The sequence below is a fragment of the Xiphophorus maculatus genome, chromosome 7, assembly GCF_002775205.1.
Source record: "Xiphophorus maculatus strain JP 163 A chromosome 7, X_maculatus-5.0-male, whole genome shotgun sequence".
Classification (NCBI taxonomy): Eukaryota; Metazoa; Chordata; class Actinopteri; order Cyprinodontiformes; family Poeciliidae; genus Xiphophorus; species Xiphophorus maculatus.
Window position 1 is genome coordinate 19,846,830 of NC_036449.1, and position 15,367 is coordinate 19,862,196.

A 15,367-nucleotide genomic window follows, 5' to 3' on the forward strand; every position below is an offset into this window, starting at 1 on the left:
TGATTATTCATCATAATCTAACAAGTGAAGTATTGATTTATTTTCTCTTTCCCATTTACTCAACTACCCTTGAAAATATATTTTATGTTTAAGAAATTTGAAAATGATTTATGCTTTCAAATTTGTGGTTCTGACTTTACAAATGTGTAAAAGTTCAGAAGGTGTGAATACTTTTATAAGTCACTGTTCATCTTTGCTTTCTGCCTTTGAAGGGATTGATGCTTCTTTATCAGTGGTTATAGTTAGACACAAAGTGTGACACCACACCATCTGAACCACACATTTAATATGCTTGACCTGAGCCACCACCCAGCAGTTTCCATTGTCAAGCAAGAGCAGTTCATGAACAACCCATAATATTCCCAGTTATAATACACAAGAGCAGATGTGCTGCTTCTTTTTGTCTCCCAATCCATCAGCTCCTATATTTTGTTTGAAATAGCTTCACTCATGTGAGACAGAGTCTGCTGTGATTGGTCAACTGATAAATTAGAAATTGTGAGAGGTGTCAAAATAACCACAGGTCAAGAAAATAGAGTGGGAATCATTCATACCCCATGTGATGAATCAACTCAAAGTAGTGAATAGCTGTAAATTTGAAGGGAAAGTGTATGGTCTTTATGTTTTTTTTTTGTTTGTTTTTTTTTTACAAATTATCTGAAAAGTGTTGCATCACTTGGATATCTAATGTAAACAGAGAGCACCTGTCAGAAATGTATTGACTATATAAATACAACTGTTTTTTGAAGGCCTTAATGGCTGGTTAGAAAACATCCCTTTTGGCATCTTGTCCAAAAAATCAGTTCCAGTTTTAAAGTGGTTGTATAAGTACCAGCTCTTTGTGCTTCCACCAGGAGAAAAACTTAGTTCTAGCACCATAAACCACTGCTATCCCAACCCCTGAGTTCATCAGACTGGTAATTAATCTTATCATAGCTAGAGTCAGTTAATTAGGTTTGAGCTTACAATCGTCCTGATCATTTTTTTGGCAATACATCTAGTTGGTGCTAATAAGTCTTTCTCTAAAAGCATATAAAGCATCTCAAAACATAGCTTTAGGTTTAGAGCTAATAGGGCTTTTCAGCAGGTTGTTGCATTCAAATAGAGATGCACTGAAGCATGTAGACAGCATGAAGATTCAATAAAACCCAGGTGAAACCTATTGTCAGATGTTACATTATAGGTAGGCTGCTCAAAAACTTAGCAAACAGTAAGCAGCACTGCATAGATATACATTTCTAGAAACAATGAAACAGAAATGTTTTATGGAGTTTTAGCATTAGAGGAGAAGATGATAGACCTCAGGTCTATCATAAAAAGCAAGGGAATTGTATTCATCTAGCACAATCTATACAAGTTAATTCAAAGCGCTTGAGAGGAAAATAAAGGAGCAAAGGTAAAGAAAAATGCATGAGAAACAAAAAGGAAGATGAGTTGGTTCCAGAACAGAAGATTATATAAACTTCATATCACCCTTCCTTGATTTGTTTTGGTCCTAGGATAACAGAGTAAAAGTCTCTGATGACAACAAGGTTCTTAAGCTCATGCATGACAAGCACCTCTGAAATATATTAGGTCCCAACGCCATTTGGTGCCTCACAGAACAACAACAACAAGAAACTCTTTATTCTAGGGAATGATTTCAAAAATAGTAATAAACTCAATGTTGGAATTATTGTCTGAGTGGTAACATGTGGGATTTTTCCACGGTCTATGGTTTTAGCCTCTTTTAGGGATAGGGTAAGGGTGAGTGCAGCTCTGTCTTTAGTTTTTGGGACCAAGACCAAACACTCGTTTTTTTAGGATTAAATTAGAAAAGAACTTATAACCAATCTACACATTGATTGAAAAAGCACACTGACTCAGTGACAGCTATTGAATTTGATTAAGTGATGAAACAGAAATATTAGCGTATAAAACTGTATCATAAGGATAAAATACGAGATGTTGAAGTACTTTATAATCTGAGGCAGAGCATACAGTTACATCCGAATAAATTAGAATATTATTTAAAAGTTTATTTATTTCAGTAACTTATTCCCTTGAGCGAAACACATTATAGACGGTAGATTCATTACACATAGACTTACTTTTTCACACCTCATTGTCTGATAATTTTAATGAAAACATGACTTTTCATTTCTTACAATATTATACCAAACCAGATTAATAAACCAATTAGTACAGAAATGTGGTCTCAAAAGCATGTTAAATACTTGCTTAAAGATGATTATTTTCAAAAATTATATTTAATCTGACCGACAAATGTCACTGAAGCACACATGTAATTTTCTGGGATACAGATAAATGTAATAAGTATGGCAACCTGAGAATGGAGCCTTGAGGGTGCATGACATACCGTGACAATGTGCCAAACTCAGCGCTACGATCCAGTTTTATCAAGGCAGAAATTTTAGATCCTTTATTGTTGAAATGGACTGTATCTATACAAAAAATAACTTTAAATAAAGTATTTTATATTAGCTGAAAGAGTGTCTTTATAAAAAAAAACAGCACTTTAACTGGGCAAAGTATGGTATTAAAAATAATAGCAGGATAAAATGAAAAGATATTTTACACATTCAACTTCAATAACCTGTTTTCAAGTTTCTCTATGCCTTAGCTGTACACAATATTATATAAAAAAGAAGCTGCAGTTTAGATTTAGAAGACATCAAATTGTTTATGCCTCAGAAGTTCCTCAGTTAGGGTTGAACAACGGCACATTAGTAAGGGTGATCAGTCAGAGGAAGGATTATTTCAGATTGCTTGTGTCTCTGACGAAGTAGGTGCTGATCTTAGACTGGAGGGTAAGACAAAAATGTTTGCATTTATTTAGTTCATCCAGACACAGTTGTAGTATAAATCAGGAGTGGTTTTGCTGAAACAGGACTGATAAAGCAAAGCCAACGGGAGATAATGTGAGGAAGGACATGAGCTGATTAAGCTGGGATGAACAGATGGGATTGGCTGATGGCTGGAGGAAGAGAAAGGAAAGAAACAAGGAACAAAGATAGAGAGGGAGGGATGGATGAGCAGTGGAACAGTTGGAGGGATAAACGACTGAGAAAGGGAGAGGAAAGGATGAGTCACTGAAATCATTAGCAGGAAATAGGAAGTGACATTAAAATTCATTTGTTGATTAATAGAAATCATGGCATGTTGGGAATTAGTTAGCGGCTAGCGATCAAACAAATGCTTAAAATGGCAGTAGATGTTTCAGTTATGATTTGTATATCTTCAGGCGTAATGTAGCGCAAGTGCAAACAGCTGTAAAAAGCTGCAGTGGCTTCAACAAACATCCCAGATAAAAGATATCTAAAATCCCTCAGAGAACTGTATACAAGGGAGAAAAAAAGCTACAAGAAGCATGTCAATTAAATGAGCTATGGTCACAGGGGAGAAGCTTGGACATTGGCTTAGATAAGAAAGAGTATTGTGCTGCTCAGCAGTGCAATGCCTGATTAAACAAAGATAATAATCTGAGGTTGGGTACCCTCGAGACCAAGGCCGGTCAGAGAAAGAAATAGATTCAGAAAAAAAATAACGAAAAGGCAAACATTAATAAACACAAAAGCAAAGGCAAAGGAGATTTGAATGGTCGATAAGCTCAGCTTTTAATGCTTTGCAGAATTTTGTAAGCTTTCATTTGAATAAAATACATAAAAAACAGATAGAAAAGGCATGAGCAAATGATGGTAAACAGAAAATTAGGATAGCAGCTGTTGTTTTCAGCAAATGTTTTAACGGATGAATGTAGATGGCCTTTCAAAATACAAAGATTATCATATTTTATTTACTTTATAAGAGTTAAACTTTTTTTTTTTGCTTCAGTACTCCAGTAAGGATAGCACACTTGTCTTTAAGGGAAAAAAGCATTTTTGAATCCTTTTTTTGCTGCTGCTCATTGTGCAGCCTCCACATTATATTTGATCTTTTGTGGTAAAATCTCATAACTTGCTCTTTATTTTCAGAAATGCTTGCATCTATGCAGTTTTATGGAGTCAATCAACATACCAAATGGAGGAAAGCGTGCAGTCAGATAATGAGAATAAATTGGTAAATCAGAGAAACCCTACATGTGTGTCTTATTAATGAGGTTCTTATATGAAGAGCTCTTTTAAATAAATAGTCCTTGTCTTTCTGGGTGGATACAGTCATGCATCCTTCGTCTTGCTTTCCTTTGTAGTGGTTGTTATCGTCATCAGGTTTTTATGAGTAAATGCACTTTTTCCAGATGTTCTGATGATAAATGCTGTGACCTTCAAAAAATATATATATCTCAAAGAAAAAGAAAGCAAAAAGCACAGTTTCTCACCTACATGTTTTTGAAGTAAGATGCACTGCTTTGAAGATATTAATAGTGAGACCATTACTTTTCTTATTGTGTATTAGTCTTAACGCTGTGAGAGTATGATCAGACATAATGGTTTTGATGAATTAAGCATTGCTTATTTTAAACAATAAATCACTGACCACTATCAAACAATATTAATTAGTGTTTACACCCATCCAGCTGCCAAATGTCTAATGCATGTGTCTGCCTTACAGTGCTCTGTTTTCCCCCTTCAGGCTATCGATGCTTCAAGGCAGTGTTGTTTCTAACAGGCCTGATGTTTGGCTCTGTGGTCATCTTCATGCTGTGCTACAAGGAGAGGGTGATGGACACTCAGCTGAGCGTAGAGGCATCTGTCGGTATTGGCCTGGGCATTGGGACACTGTGTGGCCTGGTGACCATGTTGGTCCGCAGCGTGGGCCTTTTTATGGTAGGCCTGCTGCTGGGCCTGCTGGTTGGAGTTGCATCACTTGTGGTAAATCCCTTCCTTTTGTTCGTTGTTTTTATTTTTTGTGGATATATAAAATACAATGAAAATATTTCATAGTTATTATTAGAGATGCACCAAATAGACATTTACAATCAGATTTATAATCCCAAGTAGCATTTGTAAAGCTTCCAGGAAGTATAAACTTTAACCATAAAAAAAACTATAGGGAACAGATCTGAAAATGTTTCTTTATATTTCTTTATCGTTTATGATAATTGTCTATATTAGCAACTGTTTAAGCTGTTCATCCCAGCTTAAACTTTTTATGTTTTATTAGTGTTGATTTTCTTTTGTAATGGAGACGGTTTAACATGCTTCTACAAGCTAACGTAGAAAAGAGCAACTACTAAACAACATTTCCTTTTCCAGGTTATGGAGGAATTCTATCACCCTAAAACAGTATGGGTTCCTCTGGGAATCCTTCTGGGCTCTGGGACATTGTTTGCCGTCCTCACTCTTCAGTGGCAACGGTGCTTCGTCACCTTCTCTACGGCAACATTTGGCTCTGCCATCATCACTGTCACAGTGGATTACTTTATAGAGCTGTTTGCCTTGGTGCACTACATCTATGAGAGACTCAAGGTTAGGACAGCTCCTGTGTGTTCGTGAGTGTGAGCGTTGAATTCACCTTGAGGCAGTTTCTGATGAAAATTCATGACATGTTAATGTTTGAGTGAAAGTCAGATTGACAGGTTTGCAAATTTACAGATAAAATGGGCCATATTTACATCTTTGCCAATACCATTTGATTCCTAAGTCAAACTTTTGTGAATCAGTCAAAAGTTATTTTCGCTCAAAAATAACTTTTGATCAATGTGGCCTTTTATGGCCTTCTATGGTCTTCATTATATAACAGTTAAGGGTGTCAAGTTAGGTCTGAGATTTGTTTCTACATAATTCAAAACAGAGATTTGGATTTATAGACCTCTCAATCTGCCAAAGTAATTTGTTAAGTGCCTTGAGATTACCTTACTTATGAAAAGGGACTATATAAATTAACTGAGTTCAATTGGTTATGAATGCACTGAAATGAAGGTGTCTACAGCAGTGGACCAGCAACTTGTGCTTTACTACATGCTTGTGCTTTATATGCTTAGAAATAAAACAGTGGTTCCCAACAGAATGCTGCTAATATCATAGAAAGTTAAACTCTGGAAATTCACTATATCTAATAAAGCAAAAGGTTTTTATAAAACTGTACTGATGTTAATTACAGGTGGCACCAAAGAAGCCTGTCTGCTGGTTCACCTGGGTCATCTTAGGGGTGTGGCCTGTCCTGACCCTCCTTGGAGTTCTGATCCAATGGAAAGTTACTGCAGAGGGATTTTCTCACACGGAGGGTAAGCATCTAAACCTGAATGAGCTAAGAATTAATTTGGCACTGCCTTAAATAGGAATGCACACCAAAATTGTTTTAGAAGAAATTTCCCATTGTAAACCACAAGAGGTTTGCTTCAGAGAACAATTCTGTTGACCCGACTTGGAAAGCTTTTGTTCTCTTAAAGAATCAAAGCAATATTTCACTATTTTTATTTCATCATTGTTTCTTTTGTAACCCACAATAATTGATGCACTCTGAGATAGACTCAATTATTTTAGTATTAACATACCAATCAGTGTGTTGCACAAAATCAAATCATGCTTCATTGCCTTCTTAATCAAATCTCCATGAAGCAGAGAAATAGCAATCAGTTTTACATATGTAACCACTTCCTCCTGAATTACCACACAGAATATTTTTATTTGAATCCTCCTCCATCTTATGAGGAAAATTCTTGGTCTTGCTATGAGATGGGAGCAGAACAAAGATAAATGAATAAAAAAATGTGTTCATTTAATCAATTTTCTTTTCTAAATCAATCGAAGTGCACATGAACACTTTTAGAAAAGCTTTCAGCCCCCTCTGAAAATTGTCAGACTCTGTTTAACCTTCTCCAGAGGAAAACATTCAAAATAAAGCATTCAACCTTTTGTGCCTCAGTTTCTCTTCATGTGATAGACTCTTTGAAGCTCATGACATTGATGTTACATAGTACACTGCAACAGAAGTCAAACAAAAAAAACAGAATGGTTTTCTTAAAATTAAAAAAGATTAACTCAGTGAAGTCAACTATAACTGCAAAATTCTTTAAGGAAAAAACATGGGTGTCATTTAAACAGTGTCACCTCGCCACAGGTAGCAGCAGATCATAAGCTGATTCACAGTTTCAGGGACAGAGAGAGGACAGAGACATATAAATGCATCTTTTCATCCGGTTATATGCAGAATTGACTTCAAAGCAATGACAGGAGACAGGTTATTTAAGCTCAGCATGGATTTGAAAGTAATTGAATTTCTTTTCATAACATTTGACAGATGAAAATGAAAACTGAAATTTAAAAAATAGTTCTCACAGTGGCTGGAGAATAAAAATAATTACCAGTAACAGGAAAACAGTAAAAGACATACATTTGAAACGCTCAAGTCAAATTGTAGAAAACAAACGAAGAAGCTTCATAGCCAAAACTGGATATTTTTATTTATTTTTTTACCTTCTGCAAGGTTGTAACCACAAAAATATACATACAAACGTCGATCACAAAAATTTTAAAATAATGTACACTGTAGTTTGTGGTAGTAACATGAAAACATATGAAGAGAATGAAGCGCCATAAATCCTTGCCAGGCACAAACAAACTATTGTTTATGTCAAATGTGAAGCTTTTGTATTTTTTTCTGCTGCATTCATTTTTCCCTGCACTTATGTTTGGGTAAAGAATTATAGCTTGATGATTATGAGAAATTGGTAAGAAATTTGGAGAATATTTTCCAAGCGTGCATAAGGCCTTATTTTTAGGATACCATGTGCGAAATTCAAGATTTTGTCATTCGAAAAGTGTAGCGAAACATGTCCCAGAAAACATCATCTTTGATGTTTGTCCCATGGGAATATTTTTATGATATGTAACATAAATGGTCATATGTTCTGGTAAATATGCTGACGAACATGAATTAGCTTCAGAAATAAACCAAAAGTTAGATATAGCTTCTGTACTAATGTGAGTTGTGGGGATGGATGCGTTTGACAGATGCTGATTTTCTAAACCTGATTCAGCATTGATCCGACCACGGCCACTACAAGCTTCTATGATAAATTTTAACTTTAAAGAAGTATTGTCATTGCTTCAGGAGTTAGAGACTGAGGTTCTGTGTGTAGGTGTGTGTTTGTTGTCTTGCAATGGAGTGTCTGAATATACCAGCAACAATGTTTTCACCAGAATCTGTTATTGACAAAAACAGCCTTAATCTATTCTGAAAGCAACCACAACACAGATGGTCAACTCACACACAAAGCGAATCTCTAGATGCAGCTTACAAATGCTTTATAACTCCTGTATAAAATCAAATGCAGGGGCTGGAGGGACACACAAATGCATTGGTGCAAAGTATTTTGTTCACACATGTCTATGATGGAAACACACACTTCATTTGATCTCTGCTGGCATTCACAGCTGCAAAGTTTCATAGAATAAGTTACACATTGGCTCAAATAATAGAATTAAACTGCAGGCTGCCATGGATACCACACAGAGGACGTGGGCAAAGAGTTGGAGGAAGCTCTTAGTGTTATTTTGAAAAAGAAAAAAATCCAATTCTATACAGTGGATAGAAGCCGAGAAAAAAACAGCAATGGTTTCTTTTAAATTCAAAACAGCCTTAAACACAAAGGTGGCATTGTGTATTTGTTGTTTTATTTGCTATTTTCATACACTCTATAGAAAGACACATAAGTTTTCTTTTCTTTCCCTGTCTTATATTAAATCAGACTAAACATTTACTCTTTTAGGCTATTTAATATTTCAAAAAGTACTTCATTTTTGCTGAATTCTTGGATTAGGGTCCCCAGACTTGCAAGTTTCCTGCTTTTTCTTCAAATGTCGTCATAGTCGTTGTGGCCAAACATTTTAGTTTTTGTTTCATCAGAGCAGAGAACATGTTTCCGGAAATTAGATTCTTTATTCTTGTGTGCATTTGGTGAATGTAATTTGGCACTTTATGATGCTTTTATGAACTTCCTCCTCTCGTAGTAGCCTGCCAAAGCATCTCTGTGCATGACTAATTTCTCTCTGAATAATGACAATTAGCTTCAACCAGTATCCATGCACATTTTGCACTGAAAAGCTGTGAGAAAATGATCACATCCTCTTTATAATTTAATATTATGACTAAACATTACTCTTCTGCTTATGCTAAAATACAATGCTTGTGGTATCTTCTGGCAACTGGAAATTGTACCCAATGATTAACCAGACTTATGCTTAAGTCTTTATTAATTGTTCTTCATATCACTGTTGATATATTTTGATTTTCCCTCAATGTAGCAAGAGGAAGAAGTTTGTGTGAGCATTACTCTAAAGGTAAATTCATAGGTGTGTATCCATTTAAGTCAAATATTTTAAACTAATCAATCATAGATAAAAAGCTTAATGGTGATTAAAAAATATTCTACTTTATAACTGTCAGCTTCAAAGTAAAAGTATCCATGCTTGTGTTTTCCAAAATATAAATAGCTATAAGAATGCATTAGGCTGCTAAAGGTGCCATTTAATGGTGACAAGAACTATAGTGCAAAAGAGAAATGGAATGACTGAAAAGGGACAGCGTAATGAGGGAGCAGGTGTATGGGGGGAAGGGCATGGGTGAGGGTTGCAACACGGGGCACAATGGGTAAGCAGGAGCACCCAAGTGAAACCGTGAAGGAAATCATGTTTTCTGTCAGAACAGCGACTGCAACACAACATGAATGAATGAATTAGGTCAAATTTATATTTGTATCTCATTTTCATTTGTCTGTTACAATAAAAAAAACAACTTATGTTGAACCTTGCAAGATAGCTTTACTAGTCTGCTGGCCCTATGACACACAGAAACATGTGCTCAGAGAGGGGTGGCATAGAGTGAACTTAGAAATAGAAAAGGAGGGGGTATCATTACTCAGTTTCCCTGGCAGATGGTGCCTCATGTTCACACGCACAAAGGAACAATAATAGACCACATAACAGCCACACACAAACATTTCCACACACATGAACACACGCCGTCTTTGTCTGTGTGCAATGTGAGGACGCTCATAAAAGACACAATATAAATGGACAAATATCTTCAACTGAAGCATCATTTATGTTGATATAAAATGAATGAATCAAAGCTAAGTATATCCATTAGTTTAAATAATGGACCATAAGACGGCATGGATTTTGGACATCTTCTGCTAAAAAGCGTGTTAAAATAGCAAGCTCACACTCACCCACTCACAATATGTCAGGAAACTGAGCAGCTTGGTGCAAGTAGACTCAGCATGGCAAATTAGTCGCCTCACAAATTAGAAATGTCAAAAAAAAAATAGCAAAAGTTGTCTGCATTTTTCTTACATTTAAATTTTTTTCAAGTTGCTCTGCATTATGCAAAAAACACACATAGGACCACAAAGTGACACAGGCAAACTTATATCTTAATCTGCCCTCTCTTATCAAGTGCATTGTTCCTCACTGGTTTTCCCTAATACAATACAGGCCCTCTCTCTTGATTACCTATTGTTCTCTTTCTCCTTTCCTTCCCCACATAATTAAAGTAAGGTTGTTCTTTTTGACCTCCAGTGGTACTGAGTCGACAGCAGCGGCGGGTTCAGCTCATGCGAATCCGACAAAGAGAGGAAAAGCTGAAAAAAGAGAAGGAGAAGAAGAAGAAAAAACGTCAAAACCAGAAGACCACCCTCAAGCAGAAGGCTCATACCCATCACAGCCACCATCACCAGCAGTACCACCACCCAGTGGTCTCCCACTCTCATCACCAAACCCAGAGCTCTCAGCAACCTAAGGTCCCTCCTCCTCCTTCCCAGACAGAACCCGGCTACCACCGCAAACCCAACCCCAAAAGACGCTTTGATGGAGATGTGCTGTCTCCGGTAATATTCTTATTCTCATTCTTAAACTGAAAGAAAAAAAAAAATAGTTTTATTGATATTTGTCTTTTTGTTCTTTGGAATTAATGATCCCACAAAAGTTGAGATTTTATTGAGATCCTACATTACAGTCCTGCTTTAACATAAGTAGATTTACTGTGTCTTGAAAAATTATTCATACCATTTCAACTCTTCCACTTTTTTGCTATGTTAAAATCACAGTTAACTGTATTTTATTGGGCTTTCATGTTACAATCTAGCATAAAAGTTTAATATAATTGTAATGTAGATGATTCATAGTTTTAAACATTTACAAATACAACCTGCAAAGTATGGCACATGTTTGTGTTATGACCCCTATAATCTGATATCAGTCCAAACCGGATATCCAGTCCAAACAATTTGAAGTCAACAGATTAGTACACTTAGTGTAATTTAATGAGTAAAATATGGCTCAGTAATCAAACATTATCTGTGACATATCACAGATACAGTTGAAGAGAAGGATGTTTGTTCACTTTTTCTAATCTTCTGTCCATCCACAGAGCTACATCAGGAGTTTCAGAGACAGACAGACAGAAAGACGGGCTTACTCCCACACTCGAATGAGTCGCTCTCGGATGGCTCAACTGGACTATGACTGCGGCTCTCAAGTGCCTCTCACAGTCCCCAGTGGACCAGCAGTTCGGATCTAAACACATTCACACAATCACTGTCTCCTTCAAAACTCTTGGACACCAACAGAAGTAAAAGACTTGAAACAGCCCTATCTACTGTTAGTTTACCCAACTGAAGATTACCATATTCTGATCATTTGTAACCCAAAATGGTTTTGTCTTGTTTGGTGTTTTGCCAACCATTTTGGTTTTCAGAATGATAATGAACAAAGACTTTGGTTTTGGAGGGAGCACAAATTGATGGCCATCCGATTCTTCATTTAGCGCCAGTGAAGCTTTTGCTTTCCATCGAGGCACTGAAGAAAATGGAGCTGTTTTATATGTTATCAAGCAAACTGTTTCAGTAATTTTTCAATGTGACTGTTCTGGGAAGGGGAGAGGGCATATTTGTCATACTCCGTAACATCGCAGCTGAAATGGAATTGTGTGTATTTTAGAGTATCGGGGAACTGCAACTTTTTTTTTTTCTTCATCTGTATTCAGTATCTCTACCTTCAAGGAAGTTAAAGGATGACACACTTCACTTCAAGGGTTCTGAGGGGAGTGCTCAGTGATAAATGTTAAAACAAACTGAAGGTACAATGCAAACACTGAACTGAAAGCTCTTACTGTTCATTTTTTTCCACTTGGAGGTGTCTGTGTAAAGTAAGATATTTATTTCACTGGGGTTATTTTTTGATCAGAGCTTGTTAATACAGAAGATAGCAAGTGGCTTGGAAAATCCTGTGGGTTTTTTAAAGGGGGGTGAATTGTAGGTGTGAATCGAACTGAGCGGTTCAAACCAAAGAGGGGTTTTTTTTGTTAATTCCTCTTCTAAATTAGTATTGCTTCCTGCATATTGTTCCATTCTCCAAGGCAGATGTGTTTACATCTCATCACTGACCTTCCTCCATGTTTGGTCCCAACTGGTCTGCTTCTATGTTTGAGTGGACACATGAGCCCTACAGCTGATGGGCTGGCCCAATTATTAGCAAACACGAGGGGGATTCATTTAAATGTCAGATGTGCATGATGTCCAATTCTCTTCCTCCTCTTGTTTTACCACATACTGCTTCGCTTGGAAGGATTAACTTCTAAAGGTTTTTCATGACATGTTATGTAATGAAGAGGAGGCCTTAAAGAAAGATTAGCTCATTGAAAGAGGTAAGAAAATGAAAGCATCTGCAAATGGCACCCTCTAATGTTTACTGCTGGACCTGTCTTTTAGACTTTATGTGTGTTTGTGTCAACATACATTTACATGTTACTCTATTTTTAATTTATGTATTTCCTGCAATTAAGATGTTGAGCCACCATCCAGAGAGGAGAGGTGGATTTCAATGTTTTATGTAAAGATGTAATGTTTAACATTATTTTATTTACGCCTTACAGAAACTTAGATGTTTTACACACGCACAATTCCTAACTTAAGGAAATATTACAATGAGTTATGACAAATGATACTGCCAATAATGCAAAAGTAAGAAATGGATTAAACTTGATTCCTAAAAATGTAGGATTCCATGATTTGAAATGTGAGCAGAACAAAGCGGAGCAACAGTTAAACATTCACGCACTGATTTAATAGTGTTTGACATTTGCAGATTTTGCGGTTCTTTCTTACAGGGGGACAATTAACTATGTTATACTCCATTATTGCATGACAAAACTCGTGTAATACCTGTATCCATTGTGTTGTGTATTTTTTGCCATGTGGAAACCCCAGATTTCCAGCTTTTTTGGACCAAGGGTGCATAAACACCTCTTTATCTCTGTATATTTACACTGTCCAAGTAAATACCTTTGAAAGGACATGTATTGTTACTAGATGGATGCTTCAGAATATTTAAAGTAAGGTTCTGTTACAAGCAGTTGACATCTTACCTCCAGTAGCATAAATCCTTATTAGTTGGTCCCAGAGGCTGAAGCTAACAGCCAGTCTGACAGAGGCCATGACCAAAGCAGACCTCCAATCTCAAAAACATCATGGTGGTTTATGTGGGTGCTCTTTTATTAACCCTATAACTGTCATCAGGTTTGTATTTTGTGATTACTTATAAAGACGATGGTGGTTATTTTCACCGGAACAGGAGCTAGAACGTGGTGCACCATCAGTAATGTTCTTGCATTAAACATGCTTAAGATTAAATATGTAAAGCATTTCTGGTCAAAAAGCAAAAATATTTTTGGTAGTTTAGAAAATGTTTTAATTGATTTTTACTCTGACTCACTTCTCTAGTAGGTGGTTAATCTGACAAGATGCTGTATATGTGCAGTTCAAGGTGCATGTTCTGTACAGGAACATCACTGTGACACCTCCTATTTCCATTTGCTGCGAAAATAAGCAGCCCGACTAAAACAGAGTGACAGTTCAAAACATGATCAAAAGCTGCTTGCATAAACCACTTTGAAGGTTTCAGTACTGGAATATTTTTATTATGGTATGAATCCACTTTGGTCTGGGCTCCCCTCAGATTACACTTTAGCTTCAGCCTCATCAACCAACTGATTTTTATTTATACTAAATGACGATGCAAAGATGGTTGTGGGTAATTTGACAACTGCAACTTCCTAACAAGAACTGCTGTAAAAATTTCTGAACTATTTCTTTTTAATTTAAACCACCTCCTGTTCTACTTTATGGTATTATTCTTATGGTCTTTCACCGTAATGTCTGTAATAGTGTAACTTTATTTTTGCTTGTACCTCAGTCCTCTTTTTTATGTCCTGGTTGTGTTTTTACTGTAGTGGTGATGTATGTTATCATATGTAAATGCTAATCACTGGCTCCTCTCTTGCTTGTAATTGGTAGTGTGGGCTAATAATTCTTTTATGTATATTGCTTTGCTTTGTCTTTTATTATTTTCATATAGTACAATATTCAGATACACTGAATATTGTACTATATATTGTGAGAATATTTTGACTGTAGATACTGACTTGTAAATAATCTTAATGTGCAAATATTTTACTCGGTTTTAATGTTTTTAATATTATGTTGTGTTTCATTTCTGCAGCTGAATACTTTTAATGGAGTAGACCTGTCATGCTGTGATCCTGCTGAATGTTTTTTTGATTTGACCTTGTGTAAATATGTTTCTCATTCTGCTGGTTGAACCTGTGATGATGGAATTCAGCCGACAAATTTTAAACTTGGAATTTAAATTTGGCTTTGAATCTTTTTTCTTCAAACCTATTCCAGCTGCATGCTTGTTTAAAGCACCGATCAGCAATTACTGTGGCATGTTTGGGGTCTTTCCAAAAACATATTCCTGGGTACAAAATTAAAGATGGCTTATGTTCGGAAGAAAAATGTTAAGACATGTACAGTATGCAAATCATGAATTAGCATAGAGGTTGGAAATCAATGTTCTCCTCTGGTATTAGAAAACTGGAAGCAATAAGTAGGAAGAAATCATAAAGGAGGCTGACTATAAAGAAAGCAGAAGGTACAGTAGAAATATGCTGCCCTTTGCTGTTGACCTGCTACATAATGAGTGGGGTGTTTTAGACATAAGCTGCAAAAAATGACTGCAGAATATTCTGGCTAACGCAACTCACACTAATTACTGTAATATCCATCAAATTTTTTCTTTTTGAACTCCGTTACAACATTCTGCGCAATTTCCTCTTTCTAATTTTTCTTCTTGCGTCTTTTTCTGTCCAGATAACCTTTTCATTCAGTTCGCCGTCTTCATTTCTCTTCTTTTCAGCCTGCATAACCATCTCTCTCTCCTGTTCTTCATCGAATGCTCATTTATTATCTGTTTCTTTTCTGTCTTCAACACTCACAGCCGTGGCCTTTTTTCATCTCTGTTGACATTTTCACTCCAGTGGTTTCAGAGACAAACGACACAGACTGCAAGTCTTGTTGCTTTCTAATCTGCTTTCAGCTGGAAACAAAGTGTGACCAGGGACAACTCATTACCCAGCCATTGTTCAC

At 36.3% G+C, this 15,367-nt stretch overlaps 1 protein-coding gene across 3 annotated transcripts in view; it reads left to right on the forward strand.

Annotated features, from left to right (window-relative positions):
- LOC102230189 (transmembrane protein 198-B-like) overlaps positions 1 to 14,593 on the forward strand; it is a 35,001-nt gene extending 20,408 nt beyond the window's left edge. For all 3 annotated transcript variants that reach the window (XM_023336874.1, XM_023336873.1, XM_014469407.2), the window contains 5 exons: positions 4,573 to 4,811; positions 5,196 to 5,408; positions 6,043 to 6,166; positions 10,464 to 10,771; positions 11,314 to 14,593. In XM_023336874.1, the coding sequence (XP_023192642.1) occupies positions 4,573 to 4,811; positions 5,196 to 5,408; positions 6,043 to 6,166; positions 10,464 to 10,771; positions 11,314 to 11,463 (1,034 nt within the window). In that variant the 3' untranslated portion in view covers positions 11,464 to 14,593. The remainder of the gene's footprint in view (positions 1 to 4,572; positions 4,812 to 5,195; positions 5,409 to 6,042; positions 6,167 to 10,463; positions 10,772 to 11,313) is intronic.
- Positions 14,594 to 15,367: the final 774 nt, after the last annotated feature.